Source organism: Macaca mulatta, chromosome 10 (genome assembly GCF_049350105.2).
Source record: "Macaca mulatta isolate MMU2019108-1 chromosome 10, T2T-MMU8v2.0, whole genome shotgun sequence".
NCBI classification, from domain to species: Eukaryota; Metazoa; Chordata; class Mammalia; order Primates; family Cercopithecidae; genus Macaca; species Macaca mulatta.
This window is the reverse complement of record NC_133415.1, coordinates 25,699,318-25,716,875: the sequence shown is the minus strand read 5'-3', so window position 1 is coordinate 25,716,875 and position 17,558 is coordinate 25,699,318. Positions and strand designations below refer to the sequence as shown.

Below are 17,558 nucleotides of genomic sequence, written 5' to 3'. Positions count from 1 at the left end.
TGTGCCTAGTAGCTACTTTATCTCTTTTTTTGTGGAATCTCTATTTTTTTTTTGCCCATTTTAATTAGGCTGTTTATCTTATAGAGTTGTAGTAGTTCTTTATTTGTTCTAGACATAATTATTTATCAGATGTATCTTTGAAAATATTTTCTTCCAGCCTGTGGCTTGTCTTTTCATTTTCATAGTGGTGCATGGAGATTTTAATTTTTATGAAGTTCAGTTTACTAATTTTTTAAGTGACTGGTGCTTTTTTCATGTCTAAGAACTCTTTACCTACCCCTAGGTTACAGAGATATTCTCCCATTTTCCGCTAGAAGATTTGTAGTTTTAGCTCCTCCATGTAGACATTTGATCTGTTGTGAGTTAATTTTGTGTACAGTGTAACATACATGCCTACATTCATTTTTTTGCATATGAATATTCAATTGTCCCAGTACCGTTTGTTGGAAAGACTATTATTATTTCTCCCAGTGAATTGTGTTGGAACCTTTGTCAAATATTTATTGGCCGTAAATAAAGAGTTTATTTTCATAATCTAAATTCATTCTATTGGTCTGACTGTGCTAATTAGTAGCATCTCTTTCTTTCTGCCTCTTTATTCCTTGGTCAGTGTAAATAAACTTTGTCAATTTTATCTTTTCAAAGGACAAACTTTTGATTTCACTGATTTTTTTCTCTGTTGTTTTTCTGTTTTCTTTGGTTCTATTGTCTTCTATTGATTTCTACTCTATATTATTTCCTTCCTTTCACTTGATTTGAGTTTAGTTTTCTCTACTTTTCCTGGTTTCTTAAAATGGAATCTTGCTCAAATTATTGATTCAAAATCCTTCTCCTTTTCCAATATACATGGTTAAAGCATACATTTTCCTCAAAGTACTACTTTGGCTGCATTACATAAAAATGTTCATTTAGTTCAAGATATTTTCTAATTCCTAGTGTGATTTCTTCTTTGACCCATTGTTTATTAAGAAGTGTATTAATTTCTACATATTTGGAACTTTCTCACCTTTTTTCTTGTTGGTTTCTAATTTAATTCTGTTTTAGTTTGAGAACATATTTGATATGATTACAGTACTTTTACATTTATTTTTGTTTGTTTGTTTTATTGAGACTTATTTTATGGCCTAATATTATATATCTAGGAGAGTGTTTAAGGTGTGCTTGTAAAAAACATGTATTCTTCAGTTGTTGAGTTGTCTATAGATGTTAGTTGGGGCGATTTGGTTAATAGTATAGTTCAAGTCTTATATATCATTGCTATTTTTTTTTTTTTTTTTTGAGACAGGGCGGTGTCTTGCTCTGTTGCCCAGGCTGGAGTGCAGTGGCACGATTATGGCTCACTGCAGCCTTGACTTCCTGGGCTCGAGTGATACTCCTGTTTCAGCCCCCTGAGTTACTCAGACTACAGGCATATGCCACCACACCTGGCTGATTTTGTTTTTTAGAGATAGGGTCTCACTGTGTTGTCCAGTCTGGTCTCGACCTCCTGGGCTCCAGGAATCCTCTGGCCTCAGTGTCCCAAAGTTCTGGGACAACAGGTGTGAGCCACTGTGCCTGGCATATTGCTATCGTTTATGTTTAATTGTTCTGTAAATTATTGAGAGTCAGGTATTACGCTCTCCAACTATTACTGTTAAATTTTCTATTTATGCTGTCATTCTATGCATTTTTGCTTCACGTGTTTTGGGGCTCTGTGGTTAGGTACAGACATATTTATAATGCTGTATCTTCTGGATGAATTAACCCTTTATTGCTATAAAATGTCTCCCTTTCTTTCTAGTAATGATTTTTGTTTTCAATTTTAAACAAAATTTAAAACAAAATTTGTCTGATAATAGTGTAGTCACTCCAGCTATCTTATGTTTAGTGTTTACATGATAGATCTTATTTCATTTCCCCCCTTCCGACCTATCTTTGCATTTAACTGCAACTCTTACAGATGGTATATAGTTGAATCTTCTTTTTGCAAAATCCAAATTGACAATCTCTGCCTTTTTATTAAGGTGTTCAATATATTGATCTGTAATATAATTTACACATGACATTTTGCTATTTTCTATGTGGGCTTCACACCTTCTTTTGGTCCTCTCCTCCTTTACTTCCTTCTTTTGTGTAAACTAGATATTTTCCAGGGGGCCATTTGACTACCCCTTCTAGTGATTGTTCTATGGATTACAGTATGTTTTGTAATTCAAGAGGCTGCACTTCAGATTAATACTAACTTAATTCTGGGAAAATATAGGACCTTTGCTCCAATATAGCTCGTGTCTTCCTCCTACCTTAGTGATACTATCGTAATACACAGTCTACCCTCCATATGTATCTGTGGGTTCTACATCCACAAACTGAACGAACAACTTACTGAAAATATTTGGAAAAAAAAGAATGGTTGTGTCTGTACTGAACATATATAGACTTATTTTCTTGTCATGATTCCCTAAACAACACAATATAATAACTATCTGTGTGGCATTTTACATTGTATTAGGTATTATAAGTAATCTAGAGATAAAGTATATAGAAGGGTATAAGCAGGTTATTTGTAAATACTATGCCATTTTATATAAAGGACTAATGCATCTGCAGATTTTGGTATCCTTTGGGGGTCCTGGAACCAGTTCTCCGTGGATACTGAGGGATAACTACAAATCACATCTATATATGTTATAAAATCAACAATAAAGCTTTATGATTTTCTTTTATTTAATCTTATGTCTTTTAGGTGAGTTAAGGGAAGCAAAGAAAAAAATGAAGATTTCTTTTATTATTATACTTTAAGTTCTAGGGTACATGTGCACAACATGCAGGTTTGTTTGTTTTATATGTATACATGTGCCATGTTGGTGTGCTACACCCATTAACTCATCATTTACATTAGGTATATCTCCTAATGCTATCCCTTTCCCCTACCCCCACCCCATGACAGACCACGGTGTGTGATGTTCCCCTTCCTGTGTCCAAGTGATCTCATTGTCCAGTTCCCACCTATGAGTGAGAACATGCAGTGTTTGGTTTTTTGTCCTTGTGATCATTTGCTGAGAATGATGGTTTCCAGCTTCATCCATGTCCCTACAAAGAACATGAACTCATCCTTTTATATGGCTGCATAGTATTCCATGGTGTATATGTGCCCCATTTTCTTAATCCAGTCTATCATTGATGGACATTTGGGTTGGTTCCAAGTCTTTGCTATTGTGAATAGTGCTGCAATAAACATACGTGTGCATGTGTCTTTATAGAAGCATGACTTATAATCCTTTGGGTATATACCCAGTAATGGGATGGCTGGGTCAAATGGTATTTCTAGTTCTAGATCCTTGAGGAATCGCCACACTGTCTTCCACAATGGTTGGACTAGTTTACAGTCCCACCAACAGTGTCAAAGTGTTCCTATTTCTCCGCATTCTCTCCAGCACCTGTTGTTTCCTGACTTTTTAATGATTGCCATTCTAACTGGTGTGAGATGGCATCTCATTGTGGTTTTGATTTGCATTTCTCTGATGGCGAGTGATGATGAGCATTTTTTCATTTGTCTGTTGGCTGCATAAATGTCTTCTTTTGAGAAGTGTCTGTTCATATCCTTCGCCCACTTTTTGATGGGGTTGTTTTTTTCTTGTAAATTTGTTTGAGTTCTTTGTAGATTCTGGATATTAGCCCTTTGTCAGATGAGTAGATTGCAAAAATTTTCTCCCATTCTGTAGGATGAAGATTTTTAATTTTCCTATGTGTTTTTATTTTCCCATGCTCTTTAGTTCCTTAAGAATTTGAATTACATGAGATATGATACCTTTCATCCTGAAGGCCTTCCTTTAATATAAGTGAAACAGTAAGGCAGGTCTCATAGCAATAAGTTCTTTCAGCCTTTGTTTACCTGAGATGGTCCTTACTTCACCTTCATTTTTGAAGAATAATTTTGCCAGATACAGAATTCCTGATTGACTTGTTTGTTTTTTCCTTTCAGCACTTCTAACATGTAATCTCACTGCATTCTGGACTTCATTGTCTCTGAAGATAAGTCAGCCACTAATTGTTTTGATGCTTCTCTTTACACAATAAGTTATTCCTCTCTTTCTGCTTTCAAGATTTTCAATAGTTCATAATAAATCTTGGGGTGGCTTCTTTGTGTTTATTCTATTTGGAATTCAATGACCTGCTAGGATGCATAGATTTTTTGGGGGCGGGGAGGAGGGTCAAATTTGGGAAGTTTCTAGCCATCGTTTTTCATACTTTTAAAATCTTTTGCTGGGTGCAGTGGCTCACGCCTGTAATCCCAGCACTTTGGGAGGCTGAGGCGGGCAGATCACGAGGTCAGAAGATCGAGACCATCCTGGCTAACATGGTGAAACCCGGTCTTTACTAAAAATACAAAAAATTAGCCGGGCGTGGTGGTGGGCGCCTGTAGTCCCAGCTACTTGGGAGGCTGAAGCAGGAGAATGGCATGAACCTGGGAGGTGGAGCTTGCAATGAGCCAAGATCACACCACTGCACTCCAGCCTGGGCAACAGAGTGAAACTCTGTCTCAAAAATAAATAAATAAATAAATAAATAAATAAATAAATAAATAAATAAAATCTTTGTCTTTCTCCTCTTCTTCTGAGACTCCTATTATACATATATTGGCATGCTTGATTTGCCATACATGTCTCTGAGGCTTTATTTATTTTTCCTCCTTCCTGTTTCTCTCTGTTCTTCAAACTGGATAATTTCTATTGATCTATTTTCAAGTCTGCTGACTCTTTCATCTGACATCTCAGATCTGTTGTTGAACTCCTTTGGTGAATTTATCATTTCAGTTAATTTACTTTTCAAATGAAGAATTTCCATTTGGACCTTTTAAAAATAATTTCTATCTTGATATTTTGTATTTAAGGAGTCATTATTATTACACTGTCCTTTAATTCATTAAACATTGTTTCTTTTAGTTCTTTGAACATATTTACAATAGCCGTTTTGAAGTCTTTGGCCATTAAGTCCAAATTCTGAACCCACAAAAATACTTTCTACTGTTTCCCCTCACGCTTAGTTTGGATCACAATTTTACATTTATTGCACATCCTATCCTTTTTGCTAAAGACTGGACATCTTAGATGATATGTTATAGTAACTCTTCATTCTGATCTTTTCTTAATCATTTAATATTATAACTTGTCTTGACTAAAATTATGGAATCTGTGTCCTCACAATGTGGAACCACTGATATCTCTGCCCAATTTTTAAAAATTTGTGTTTTTATTTTAAAGCTGACTTCCTAGGAGTTGCTCCTGTGTCCACATAGCTTAGAGTCAGCAGAGGTTGTTATCAAACATCTTGAATATTTAAGCCTTTTCCGTTATCCTTTTGGATCCATGTGGGGGTTGGGAAATGCATTCAGCATTCAGGTAGTTCCCAGTTGTGCTTCAGCCTCTACTTTCTGTTTGGCCCTTTCACATATTTTCTGCCTGTACACATGGCTTCATGTTCAAATAAATAGGGATATGTAGATAGCCAGAGCCTTCTCCAGTCTCTCTTGTTCTTGTGTTTAGCCTGGAGCCAGGAATATATGGGAATTTATCAAGCCCACTGTGGCTGTCCTATTTCCTGTATCTCCTGTTAAATTTCTGGCTTCTTTAAGGGCTAGTGCTTGCCTCAATCAGGACAACAACCTTAGGCTTAGCTGTGTCATTGGCCTTCCTCATTTGTTTCCTGCCAAAATTGCTACTGTTTCTGACAGTGCTCCCAGGTGTGGGTTTTTTCCATGCTTTGCCCCATACAGGTGAGCCCCTTCTGGAAGCAAAGCTGCTGTTTTTCAGAGCTGCCTCACCCTGGAAGGACTACTGCAGAGAGAGAGAGAGAGAGAGAGAGAGAGAGAGAGACAGAGCTGGGGTGGGTGGTGAGTGGGAGAACCTGGAATCAATATTGCCTCATTGTTTCTACCTAAGATCCAATAGGTTTTCTTGAATAAATGCTTCTCAATTTGTCGTATCCCATTGTCCAATTTCCAGAGTATTGAATTTGTGGTGATTGGAAATTTTATCCATTTTTATCATGTTTTGGGAGGGGGAGAGGATTTATTAAGCTCCTTCCTCCACCGTTCTGGAAATATCTCCCTTACATGCTGCTTATATGACCTTATTAAATCTCCACTACATCCTTGTCAGACAGGCGTAATTACCCCATGTTGTAGAAAGCAAACTGAAGACCAGAGAGGAGGAGAGACCTGCCCAGGGTCACACAGCTAGTGAGTGGTGGAACTGATCCCAGCATTGGAGGGTGGAGAGAAGATCAGGAGCTGATTCCTTGGGTTCAAACCCCCTACCATCACTTCCTAAACATGTGAGCTTTGCCAAGTCATTTCATTGCACTGGAAGGAAACTCGGTTACGGTGGGTTGAGCACGTGCTTTGGCAGGGTTTGAAGTGTATCTGAGAAGTGGGAGCCTTCATTCATGTTTTGCAGCACCGTTACAAGGTTTTGACCAAAACAGAGGTGACTATGAGGATGCAATAACTCCTAACATTTACTGAGTGCTTACTGCACGCCCAGTGCTATATAATGCCCTGCACAAGCACAGCCTCAGAATTTTCTGAAACAGGTGCTGTTATTGTCCCCATCTTTCTGAATGGAGTCTGAGGCTCAGAGTAAAGCACTTCCCCAAGGCCACACAGTTTATGGAGTGATAAAACCAAAATCTGAACCCGGATGGATCTAACTCTGGATCGTGATTTTTTTCCCCCTAAAACATCTGCCATAGACTTTACCTTCAAGGTACACTTAGAAAAATTTCATTGGTCTTATATTTCCTTTTAAAAATCCATCCATCTTATCTTGAGTCAATTTTTTATTTGTTTTTTTCTTCTTGTGCAGAGAAAAAAGGCCTTATATTTTGGATATATTGGTTTTATTCATTTCTACCACCTACAGCTCCCTTGGAACATGTTTGGCTAAAATGTGATAAGCGAAACCACCGAAATTTTGGAAGAGTGTCATGGAATGTTCTTCCAGGAGGTCAGAAGATGGAGCTTCCTTCCTGATTGCAGTCTGGGGCTAGACTTTTAATAGGGATTTTTTTTTTTTTTTTTAATCTTAGGAAGTCTTCTGTGATGCCTTTGACCCATGGAATTGAAACTCATTTACTAAATTACTCCAGCCTCATAATACCTTTTGCTTCCTGAGCATTGCAATTACTTTTCTGACAGTTTATTCTTAAAATAGACTTTCCGATTTTCAGTGAATGAAAGACCAGTGAGGGGTGGTATGAGGGTGGGTGGGAGGGAAATTAGCAGTCACTAAGCAACCAGGCACAACCTGGGTTTATCTGAGAGTCCAAATCACTGGCTGATTGTTTCGAAGCCTGTACAACTATTCGACAAGGGGAAGATTCCATTAAATGGCGATTGGTCCATGCTGCATCCAGAAATCTCTTTGAGTAAAATTGTTTCTCCTGCATGGGGCTACTTTTCCTCCCTGTGGAATCTCTCTGGTTTGGGTGTTTATTCATCCAGTCATCCTATCTATTGAGCTCCTATTGTGTCTATAGAACAGTACTATAGGTTGGGCACAGTGGCTTACACCTGTAATCCCAGCACTTTGGGAGGCTGAGGCAGGTGGATCATGAGATCAAGAGATGGAGACCATCCTGGCTAACATGGTGAAACCCCATCTCTGCTAACAATACAAAAATTAGCTGGGCGTGGTGGCACATGCTTGTAGCCCCAGTTACTTGGGAGGCTGGGGCAGAAGAATCCCAGCCTGGCGACAGAGCAAGACTCCGTCTCAAAAAAAAAGAATAATACTATAGTGCAGTACAGAAAACACAGGCTCCTCTGCCATAATGTAGGTCAGGCAGGTGAGGTTAGTGACCATGTCATTTATTTAGCAAGTATTTGTGGGAGAGAGGCAGTCACCAGGAAGTGCAATGAGAGAAGCATAGAGTGGGGAGGCTGTCACAGGAGGACTTAGTGAATTACTAGGCATGCACTACAGTTCAAGACATAGGTGTGGCCAGAAAGAACTTAATGGGAATCTGTCTCTGCCCTGTGTGTAAACTTGTAATCTTGAAAAAAAAAAAGCCCCTTCATTTAGTTTTTGGTGTGTGTGTGTGTGTGTGTGTGTGTGTGTGTGTATGTGTATGTATTAAAATATATATAACATAAAAGTTAATCTTAACCTTTTTTTTTTTTTTTTGAGACGGAGTCTCACTCTGTCGCCCAGGCTGGAGTGCGGTGGTGCAATCATGGCTCACTGCAAGCTCCGCCTCCCGGGTTCACGCCATTCTCCTACCTCAGCCTCCTGAGTAGCTGGGACTACAGGCACTTGCCACCACACCTGGCTAAATTTTTTGTATTTTTAGTAGAGACGGGGTTTCACTGTGTTAGCCAGGGTGGTCTCGATCTCCTGACCTCGTGATCCGCCCGTCTCAGCCTCCCAAAGTGCTGGAATTACAGGCGTGAGCCGCCGCGCCCGGCCCATCTTAACCATTTTAAGCATAGAGTTCAGTGGCGAGAAGTATATTCTCAATGTGGTGCAACTATCACAACATCCATCTGCAAGATGCTCTTCCTCTTGCAAAACTGAAATGCTATACCCATTAAACAATAAGCCTTCATTTCCCCCTCTCTCCACCCCCTAGCCACCATAATTCTTTATTCTATCTCTGTGAATTTGGTTACTCTAAGTACCTCATTTATAAGTGGAATCATGCAGTACTTGTCCTTTTGTGACTGACTTCTTTGGCTTGGAACAATGTCCTTGAGGTTCATCCATGTTGTAGCGTGTGTCAGAATTTCCTTCCTTTTTAAGGCTGAATAATATTCCATTGCATGGATAGACCACATCGTGTTTATCCATTCATCCATCAGTGGACATTTGGGTGGTTTCCACCTTTTGGGTATTGTGAATGATGCTGCTAAGAACATAAATGTATAAATATCTCTTCAAGACCCTGATTTCAATTCATTTTGGTATATACACACAAGTGGAATGGCCAGATCATCTGGTAATTCTGTGTTTAATTATTTGAGGAACCTCTGTACTGATTTCCCTAACAGCTGCATCTTTTATTTCATTTCGTATCTTTGGTTTTCTGCTCTGTAAAATAGGAGGATGGAAAAAATAGGTGTGTGCGTGAAGATAGAGTGGATGGTACACAGTAGGTGCTCAGCATCTGCGCCTTCCTCTGTGAGGTGGTGGGGCTCTGTTAGCCGAAGCTCACAGACATGTGGGGTCATCCTCCGTCCTGGCGCATCAGCCATCGAGCCAGCTTGACTTTCCCCTTTAGGATCCTCCTACCCTCTCTGCTCTCCAACTTCTCTCTTCTTTTCTCCCCAGGCCGTGGAGGAGCTCTTGGAGACCCTGGATCTGGAAAAGAAGGCGGTGGCTCTGGGGCACAGCCAAGTGAGTAGAGCCGCTTTCTTACAACATTCTGCCTGTCACATCAGGGACCCAGAGATGACCTGATTCTTGTCCTACCTCCATTGTCCATTATCTCTGTATGTCTCCTTTTCCCAAACTGAAAGAGGAGCTCATGATTTTCTGCCCTGCCTATCTGACAAGGTCATGAAGATAAAATGTCATAATATGGGTTGAAGTCACACTGGGAAATATCATTTATTGGAGGCTTCACTCCTGGGGACCCCAAGTGGTCTGGAAGAATTAGCATCCTGGTCCTCAAGATGACCTTCTGAGCCTCAGAAAGAGCCGCCATTAAACCTGGGAAGAACTGCTCGTCTTCACTCACAGCCTTTTAACTTCTACTTTGCAACCAGCTCTAACACAGCTATCGTCATAGCTGATGAGCAGCAGTAAGGGAAATGAAAGAAGGGGCTCGAGAAGAAAGCCCGTGATTATTCAAGTTGACAGAAATAGCTTTTCCCAAACTGGTGTTGAGCCAAGAGCTCTTCTAAATATGCTCAAAAGTTTATAGCAGAGTTTCACACTTCCCTGATATGCTTATATACGCTGAAGTTTTCCAGGTGGGAAACATGGTATTTAGGGATTCTCAAACTATTTGACTGTGGAACCCCTCGCCTTTTGTTTGTGTGGAATACCCAGTACCGTCTTCTGGAGCTAGTGTTCCATGGCTGATAGTTTGGCAAGTGGGGCACGGAGATCCTAAACTCAAGGACCAAGGAGGTGGGGCGGGGGAAAGGGACACAGTTTAGAAATACAACCTAGAGGCTGGGCGTGTTGACTCACGCCTGTAATCTCAGCACTTTGGGAGGCCAAGGCAGGCGGATCACCTGAGGTCAGGAGTTAGAGACCAGCCCGGCCAACATGGTGAAACCCCCATCTCTACTAAAAATATAAAAATTATCTGGGCGTGGTGATGTGTGCCTGTAATCCCAGCAACTTGGGAGGCTGAGGCAGGAGAATCGTTTGAACCCAGGAGGCAAAGGTTGCAGTGAGCCGAGATTGCACCATTGCACTCCAGCCTGGGCAATAGAATGAGACTCTGTCTAAAAAGAAAAAAAAAAAAAAAAAAAAAAGGAAGGAAGGAAAGAAAGAAGGAAGGAAGGAAGACTGGAGAGGAACAGACCAAAAGAAAGACTACTCCACACGTTCCCCCACCTAGTTACTTACTGGTTGACTAATGCCATCTAAGAAACCTTTGTCAATTGCCTTCCACCTCCAGGAGCTATGTGAGGTGCTGGGAGGGTCCTGCTCTCCAGGAGCCCGCAAGGGTGGCATTATTGGCTATTTGTACTTCATGGAGCCCTCCCTATCATATGCATCCCTGAGAGCGGGTCCTTTCCTCAGGGAGCTCACAGTCATATACACTGGCTACCAGCCCTCGGCCCACCCTAAACATGCTAGTGTCTCCCCACTGGCCTCTTGGTCCTGCTAAGGTGTGTGGTGGAAGCTGTTATTCCGCTGTGATCTCAAGATAATTTCTCCTGATAGGAGTTGCAGCATCTCAAGTCTTTGAAGGCTTTTTCAGTAGAGAGGATAAACCTGTCAGTTACTGGACTCCCACGCAAGCCAGGTACTATGCGAGGCAACTTCACGTTTTGTTCTTTGATCCTCACTCACAGTCTTCTGTGAGATATCAGGTGTGTTCCTGCTTTACAGATGAGGAAGCTGTGCCCCTGGGAAATAAGCCTCTTTCCAAGGTCCTATCTATAGCCAAAGGTTCAGACTCCATGCAAACCTGCATTGGCCCAAATGCCGGGGCCTTTTCCATGCCCTCTGGGTCCTATTGTTTATGAATGGAAATACGGTCATGTGTGGTTTAACAACGGGGATGCATTCTGAGAAATGAGTGCTTAGGCAGTTTCTTCATGTGGGAACATCACAGAGCGTACTCACACAAACACAGATGGGATAGCCTACTACGCACCTGGTAGATGCCACAGCCTATTGCTCCTGGCTGCAAACCTGTACAGCATGTGACTGCACTGAATACCGTAGGCAGTTGTAATACAATGGTAAGGATCTGAGTATTTAAACATAGAAAAAGTAGAGTAAATGTATGGTGTTATAAGGTTATGGGATCACTGTTGTATATGCATGCGTCTATTGTTGACTGAAATGTCATTATGCAGTGCATGACTGTACATAACATATTCTTTACAGATAGGTCTTTACGGTCCTGAATCTGGGGAATTGTTCTTCATCTCCAGGAACTTCATCCTTCTAGCCCAGCAGTTCTCAAAGTATGGGCCCTGGACCAGCAGCATCAGCATCACCCAAGAGCCTGCTAGAAACACATTCTCGGACTCCACCCCAGACCTAGTAAATCAGAAACTCTGGAGGGGGACAGAGCTGGCAGTCTGTATAACAAACCCTCTAGGTGATTCCAGTGCATTCAAGTCTGAGAACCACTGGTCTAGATAATGACTCAGTTATGTTATAAATGTGAAAATCAGGGCCTATAGTCCTGGTAGCTCTTGCAGAAGAAGAAAGAAAACAGTCGTTACACACAGTTTACACTGGCAGGAGCAAGAAGTCCGTACGCCTAAACATTCAGATAATAAAACATGATTATTATTGAATAATACTTGGTATTGACTGAGAAACTGTCAAGAGCAAATCAAGGTCAATGTGTCCTTTTGGAGGCCAGGCCGGGGGATAGACTGAGAGCGTTAGGGGCAGATGCAGCATCTTATGCATTGCAGGATTGGCACGTAATAATGGAGAAGGCTATGAAACTCAGGGCACAAGAGAATCGGCTGACCCAGTCCACACCCGGGCACCACCACTTCCTAACTGCGTGAATCTTGAGTGACTGGTTTAACTTCCCTGAGCCTCAGTTATCTCATCTGTGAAATGAGGCCATTACTTCCTACCTCCCAAGATGACCGTAGGGATCCATAAAGTGTCATGTAACAGGTGGTGTCTGCCACTGCTTGCTGAATACATTTGTCAGTGGGGCAAGAGGCTTATCAAACAGGATAGCATTTTAATGTTTAAAGAATTAAACTCCTCTAATCTGTAACGTGACTAAGAGGAGAGGAGCTAATTCCTCGGCGGTACCAGATATGGAAGCTGTTGCCATATCAGATTTTTTAAAAACCTGGGCCTTCCGCGTTTTTAGAAGAAAAACAGTTTACAGAGTTGTGTCCCCTGTGGATTCCTTAAAGGTGGGGCTTTGGGGATGTTACACGCTGTTTGCCTCTGATAAGCTGCTGGACCCATGAAAAGCAAATAATTTAGATTTTTCTTCGTGATTTTTCAGCCTCTCGTGCCTTATCAAGGCTTGTGCCGAGGGCCATGGCATTTGTGGAAAAGGTGTGATTCTACATGCAGTCGGCCCTGGTCGGCAGTATGCTCTTTAAGTGGCCAAAAAAAAGAAAAAAAGAAAAAAAAAAGGGGAGAAATTGAGATAAGATTCTGCACAGGCTTATTCCCATTCTGTGTATGGTTATTTCCAATTATCTTTTTAATGAAAACTTCATAATCAATAGTGGTTTTGGCAGCACCTGCCATCTATTGTAATATACGAACTGGAGCTGTCATCACTTTGATCATTGATTTTTTTTTTATAGCAGCTTTTGGGACTCACTAGCTTGTGAAATTAATACAGTCATTATTGAAGCAATCTGATAGGTAATGAGCCAATCGTGTCTTTATTTCAATGAGAGTAATGGCCTTGGTGGCCCTGTCTGATAGATAGGAAGTGTTCTGCAAAGCCATGGAGGGTTAGGAAACAGAGTTAGTACTGACTGGGTGTGCTGATTTTTATTTTCCCATTGAGAAAAGGCGTAGTGCAGGATGGTTGGAGATGAGTAGTCTCCATTACGAAAAATAGGTTTAGGGTAATGGAGAATCGATCCAGACCCTTTGTTCCACCTGGAATCAAATTGCAATTGAACCTCGCACTTCAAGTGCTTGTATCATAATGAATGAGAAAAGGCAGCCTCATGTTGACAGACATTGAGAATGGGTGCAGGAAATAAACCTGAAGTTGTAGGCTCAGGTCTCAGCTTTGTTGGCAACTGATTGTGTAACCTTGAGTCAATTTCATAACCTGCCTAAGCCAGTAGATTCCTCATAGAGCTGTTTGAGTATTAAAAAGAGACCTAGGAGAAAGCACTTTGGAAAATGTAGATGCCGTGCAAACGTTCACCCTATTCAGTGATCATTGTAGTCTTGTCTGAAGTCAGATAGAGGAAAATAAATCCTGGTGTTACCACTTGCTTGTAAAGGATCGTGGGCAAATACCTTTTTTTTTTTTTAAGCCTTAGTTTTTTCCTTCATAAAATGTGAGAATCATAATAACTACCATATAGGATTAGGCATGTAAAACGTTTTACCTGCATGTCAAGTAGTTGTTGAGTCCAGTTCCAAAACACAGTAAATGCCCCCTAAATGTTATCCATTAAATGATAAGTCATCAATTAATATAGAGGTATCCAGTGTCTCCGGATAAACCCCCTTTGTGATTATAAACCACATGTGACAAAGAAACACATGGGACTCTTTTTAGAAATAAGCAGCATAAGGGCATCAGAAAAATGACTCCTTCCCCTGTCACTGACTCAAATCCCACTATAAGAGCATTTTTCCTCTGCCTCTCGGAAGATGAGAAAACGACCACAGCAAACCAGAACTACCCTTACGCATCGGCAGGAGCAGGCCTGGCCCAGAAGCTTCAGGTTCTCATAGAAAAGCATTTAATTCAAACCTCCAGGACTCTCTGCCTTGATCTTTTGCTAACAGTCAGTCCTGGGGTCCCAGCTTCCCTCATTCCTGTTCCTTGCGGTCTACTAGAAGGTGGCTCTGTGGGGTGCCAAGGAGGCATTGATCAGAGTGCTGCAGAGGCCATCATCCATTATTGATGAGCTACGGCCTGGAAATCGTGTACCAAGAGCTGTTTCCTGCTAGATCCCTCAGCACCTCCGTGGGTGGCACCAGCCCAACCCCATCCTCTCCCGACCAAGAGGACTGTCATCCCTCCCCACACTGTCTCTGCCCCTCCTTACAAGGCTGGACTGAGATGTTTCTTTTTTTCTTTCCTTTCTTTTTTTTGATGGAATTTTGCTCTTTTTGCCCAGGCTGGAGTGCAGTGGCACTATCTCGGCTCACCACAACCTCTGCCTCCCGGGTTTAAGTGATTCTCTTGCCTCAGCCCCCAGAGTAGCTGGGATTACAGGCACCCACCACCACGCCTGGCTAATTTTGTATTTTTAATAGAGACGGAGTTTCATCATGTTGGTCAGGCTGGTCTCAAACTCCCGACCTCAGGTGATCCGCCCGCCTTGGCCTCCCAAAGTGCTGGGATTACAGGCGTGAGCCACCGTGCCCAGCTGGAGTGAATTGTTTCTAAGCCCCTGCTTCACTCAGATTGCTGGGGGTGCTTAATCAAAATATTCACATTCCCAGGCCTGGCCTTAAACCCACCACCCAGCCTTTCCTGGGGTCTGGGACTCTGCATGTACTACACTTTCCAGGTGGTGACCGTGTACAGAACAGTTTAGGCAAGTCCATCCTAGCAGTGCTTCTCAGAGGAATGTGAACAGGAATCCCCGGGGGATCGTGTTAAAAATGCAGGTTCTGATTTAGCAGGTCTGGAATGGAGTACGAGATTCTGCAGTTCCAACAAGCACCCAGGTGGTGCCAATGCTGCTGGTGTGTGGCCCACACTGAGTATCCAGGGCCTAGGGGATGGGAGAGAGGAGCCATCAGCAGACAAAATGCTTTGATAATTTAGACTCCCCCACCTCCCAATTAAAGGGCAACTGCCAACAAATATTGCAGGTGCGTGCAAGAGAAGTGGGGTCTGAGTTGCAAGCACTTCCCATTGTAGACAACCTTCTTCAGCAGAGGACTCACCTGAAACCTTCCCTCTCCCCAGGTTTTTCTCAAGGCAGGTGTGATCTCCAGACTTGAGAGGCAACGAGAGAAGCTGGTATCTCAGAGCATCATTCTCTTCCAGGCGGCTTGCAAGGGCTTTCTGTCTCGCCAGGAATTCAAGAAGTTGAAGGTACTGCATGCTGTTTACATGCGGAGTCTGATCCAACAGGTCTGGAGCGGGCATAGGGTCTGCCTGTCCCTCAGGATGATGCTGGTGCACCTGGCCCAAGGATCCAGCCTGAGCAGTGAGACTTTTTAAGTGAGGCTTTGCAGGATGTTATGACTGTTTCTGGGAGATTGACATCAAATTATCCATGAGGTCAGCCTTGCACTAGGTAGCCATGAGGTTGTCCAAGCCCTCCTGGGCCAGTTCATGCTTTCAACCTGTCTTGTTTCCGGAGGAAGTCACTTTCACAGGTCAGCAGACAGGGCATGACCAGGGCCCAGCCACTGAGGTTTTGGGGACCAAAGGCCAAGTCGAACTTGAAGCACTGACCCATTTAGGGTCACCATCTTCAGAGATCCCTGTAGACTGAATTTCCTCTCTGTAGCTGCACAATAGAGAGAAAACCACATGGCTCTGGTAACAAATAATATATATGTTCGAATTCCACCTCTACCTCTTAGTAGCTGGGTGAAGGTGAGATGAAATGATGTGCACTTAGTACAGTACATGGCACATAGTAATTGCTCAATAAACTTTAACTGCTGTTACCTTTGGATTGTTATTCTTAATTACTACTACCATTAGAATGGAGTCTTGTTGTATGTGCCTCCAGTTTATGTGAACTTGTAAACTCAAGTATAGTACTTGGCAGAAAGAGAAAAAAGATGAGACCATGAATAATGAAAATATTATAACCCCACTGGCCTTCTGTACTCAAGTAGCTCACACCTTGGAATGATGTAGAATAGAGTTTCAGAGCCTGGGCTCTGCAGCCAGACTGCAAGGGTTCAAACCTGCTCTGGCACTGAGAAGCTGGGTGGCACTGGGCATGTGACTATACCTCTCTGAATCTCACTTTCCCCATCTGTAAATACATAAAATAACATGATCTTCCCAGGACTATACTGAGGACCAAATTGAGGTGTGTGAGATGCTCAGGGCAGTTCCTAGCACTTAGGAAGCTCAATGTCTGCTGCACAAGAATCAGCTGCTGTGATAGTGATGAGGGAAAAGCATCTTTTGGCCTCTCTGCCAGTCAGTGCTGCTCTGGTTCCCTGCAGTGATAAGAATGAAGTGGGTCTGTGCTTCTCAAACTGCGGTCCCAGGCCAGCAGCATCAGTATCACCTGGGGATTTGTAAGAAAGGCACATTTCCAGGCTTCATCCCAGAGTGGCTGAATCAGCACCTTTGCGGGTGGTGTCTAGCCATCTGGGGTTTAACAAGTCCTCCGGGGGATTCTGATGCACATTCAAGTTTGAGAAGCATGGAATTACTGTTTAAATACACTGTAAAAATAATCTCCCTTCAATATAAGCTAATAACATAATCTTGGACATTGTTATTTGTGGGCAGTCTTAGAGATTTTTCAGTGATAGTTTTTGTTTTGCATGACCTTTAAACCTAATCCCCATGTAAGATGTAACCTATTGTATAGTTTCTTTTACTCTTTCTGCTAGTATTATTTGGCCATGCAAGACTAAATTATGGCATCATGGTTGATGCAGAGAGCCTGACTTATCAAAAGGACTACAAGAAAGGAAGCCTGTGTGTGTGTGTGTGTGTGTGTGTGTGTGTTTTAAGGTATCCAGTCCCTTCCACCAGGAAATAACCCCACTTCCTCCAGCCCCTTTGCTACCCTCTGCCTCCTCTCCTTCCTTTATCCTCACCTGGATTGGAAAGGACCCTCCAGTCTGTGTTCTCCTTCCCTGCAGATTCGCCGACTGGCTGCGCAGTGCATCCAGAAGAATGTGGCTGTGTTCCTCGCAGTCAAGGACTGGCCATGGTGGCAGCTCCTTGGTTCCCTCCGGCCCCTACTTAGTGCCACCATTGGAAATGAGCAGCTCCGAGCCAAGGAGGTCAGTCAATGTGGCAGAAAGGGTGCTGAGTGGCTGCTCCCCACACCCCCCTCCTCCTGCTTGCATCCAGGACCCTGTGCCCCTATTCCTGAACATTCTTGATCTTGGAATGCTCAGCCTAACAGCCTTGATGCCCCTTCCAGATGTTCCTCTGCCTCCATCAACACAGAGGGGTTCGTGAACACTCAGTACTTAACCCAGAGAAGCTCATTGGGCAGTCTTTGAGTCTTTTATTTATTTATTTATTACTATTATTTTTTTTACCTC

The 17,558-nt window shown here is 42.4% G+C and overlaps 1 protein-coding gene across 3 annotated transcripts in view; it reads left to right on the top strand.

The window, feature by feature from the left end:
* Positions 1-17,558, top strand: part of MYO18B (myosin XVIIIB) — a 300,946-nt gene that overhangs the window by 121,649 nt on the left and 161,739 nt on the right. For all 3 annotated transcript variants that reach the window (XM_077950288.1, XM_015149948.3, XM_077950289.1), the window contains 3 exons: positions 9,306-9,371; positions 15,271-15,399; positions 17,148-17,291. In XM_077950288.1, the coding sequence (XP_077806414.1) occupies positions 9,306-9,371; positions 15,271-15,399; positions 17,148-17,291 (339 nt within the window). The remainder of the gene's footprint in view (positions 1-9,305; positions 9,372-15,270; positions 15,400-17,147; positions 17,292-17,558) is intronic.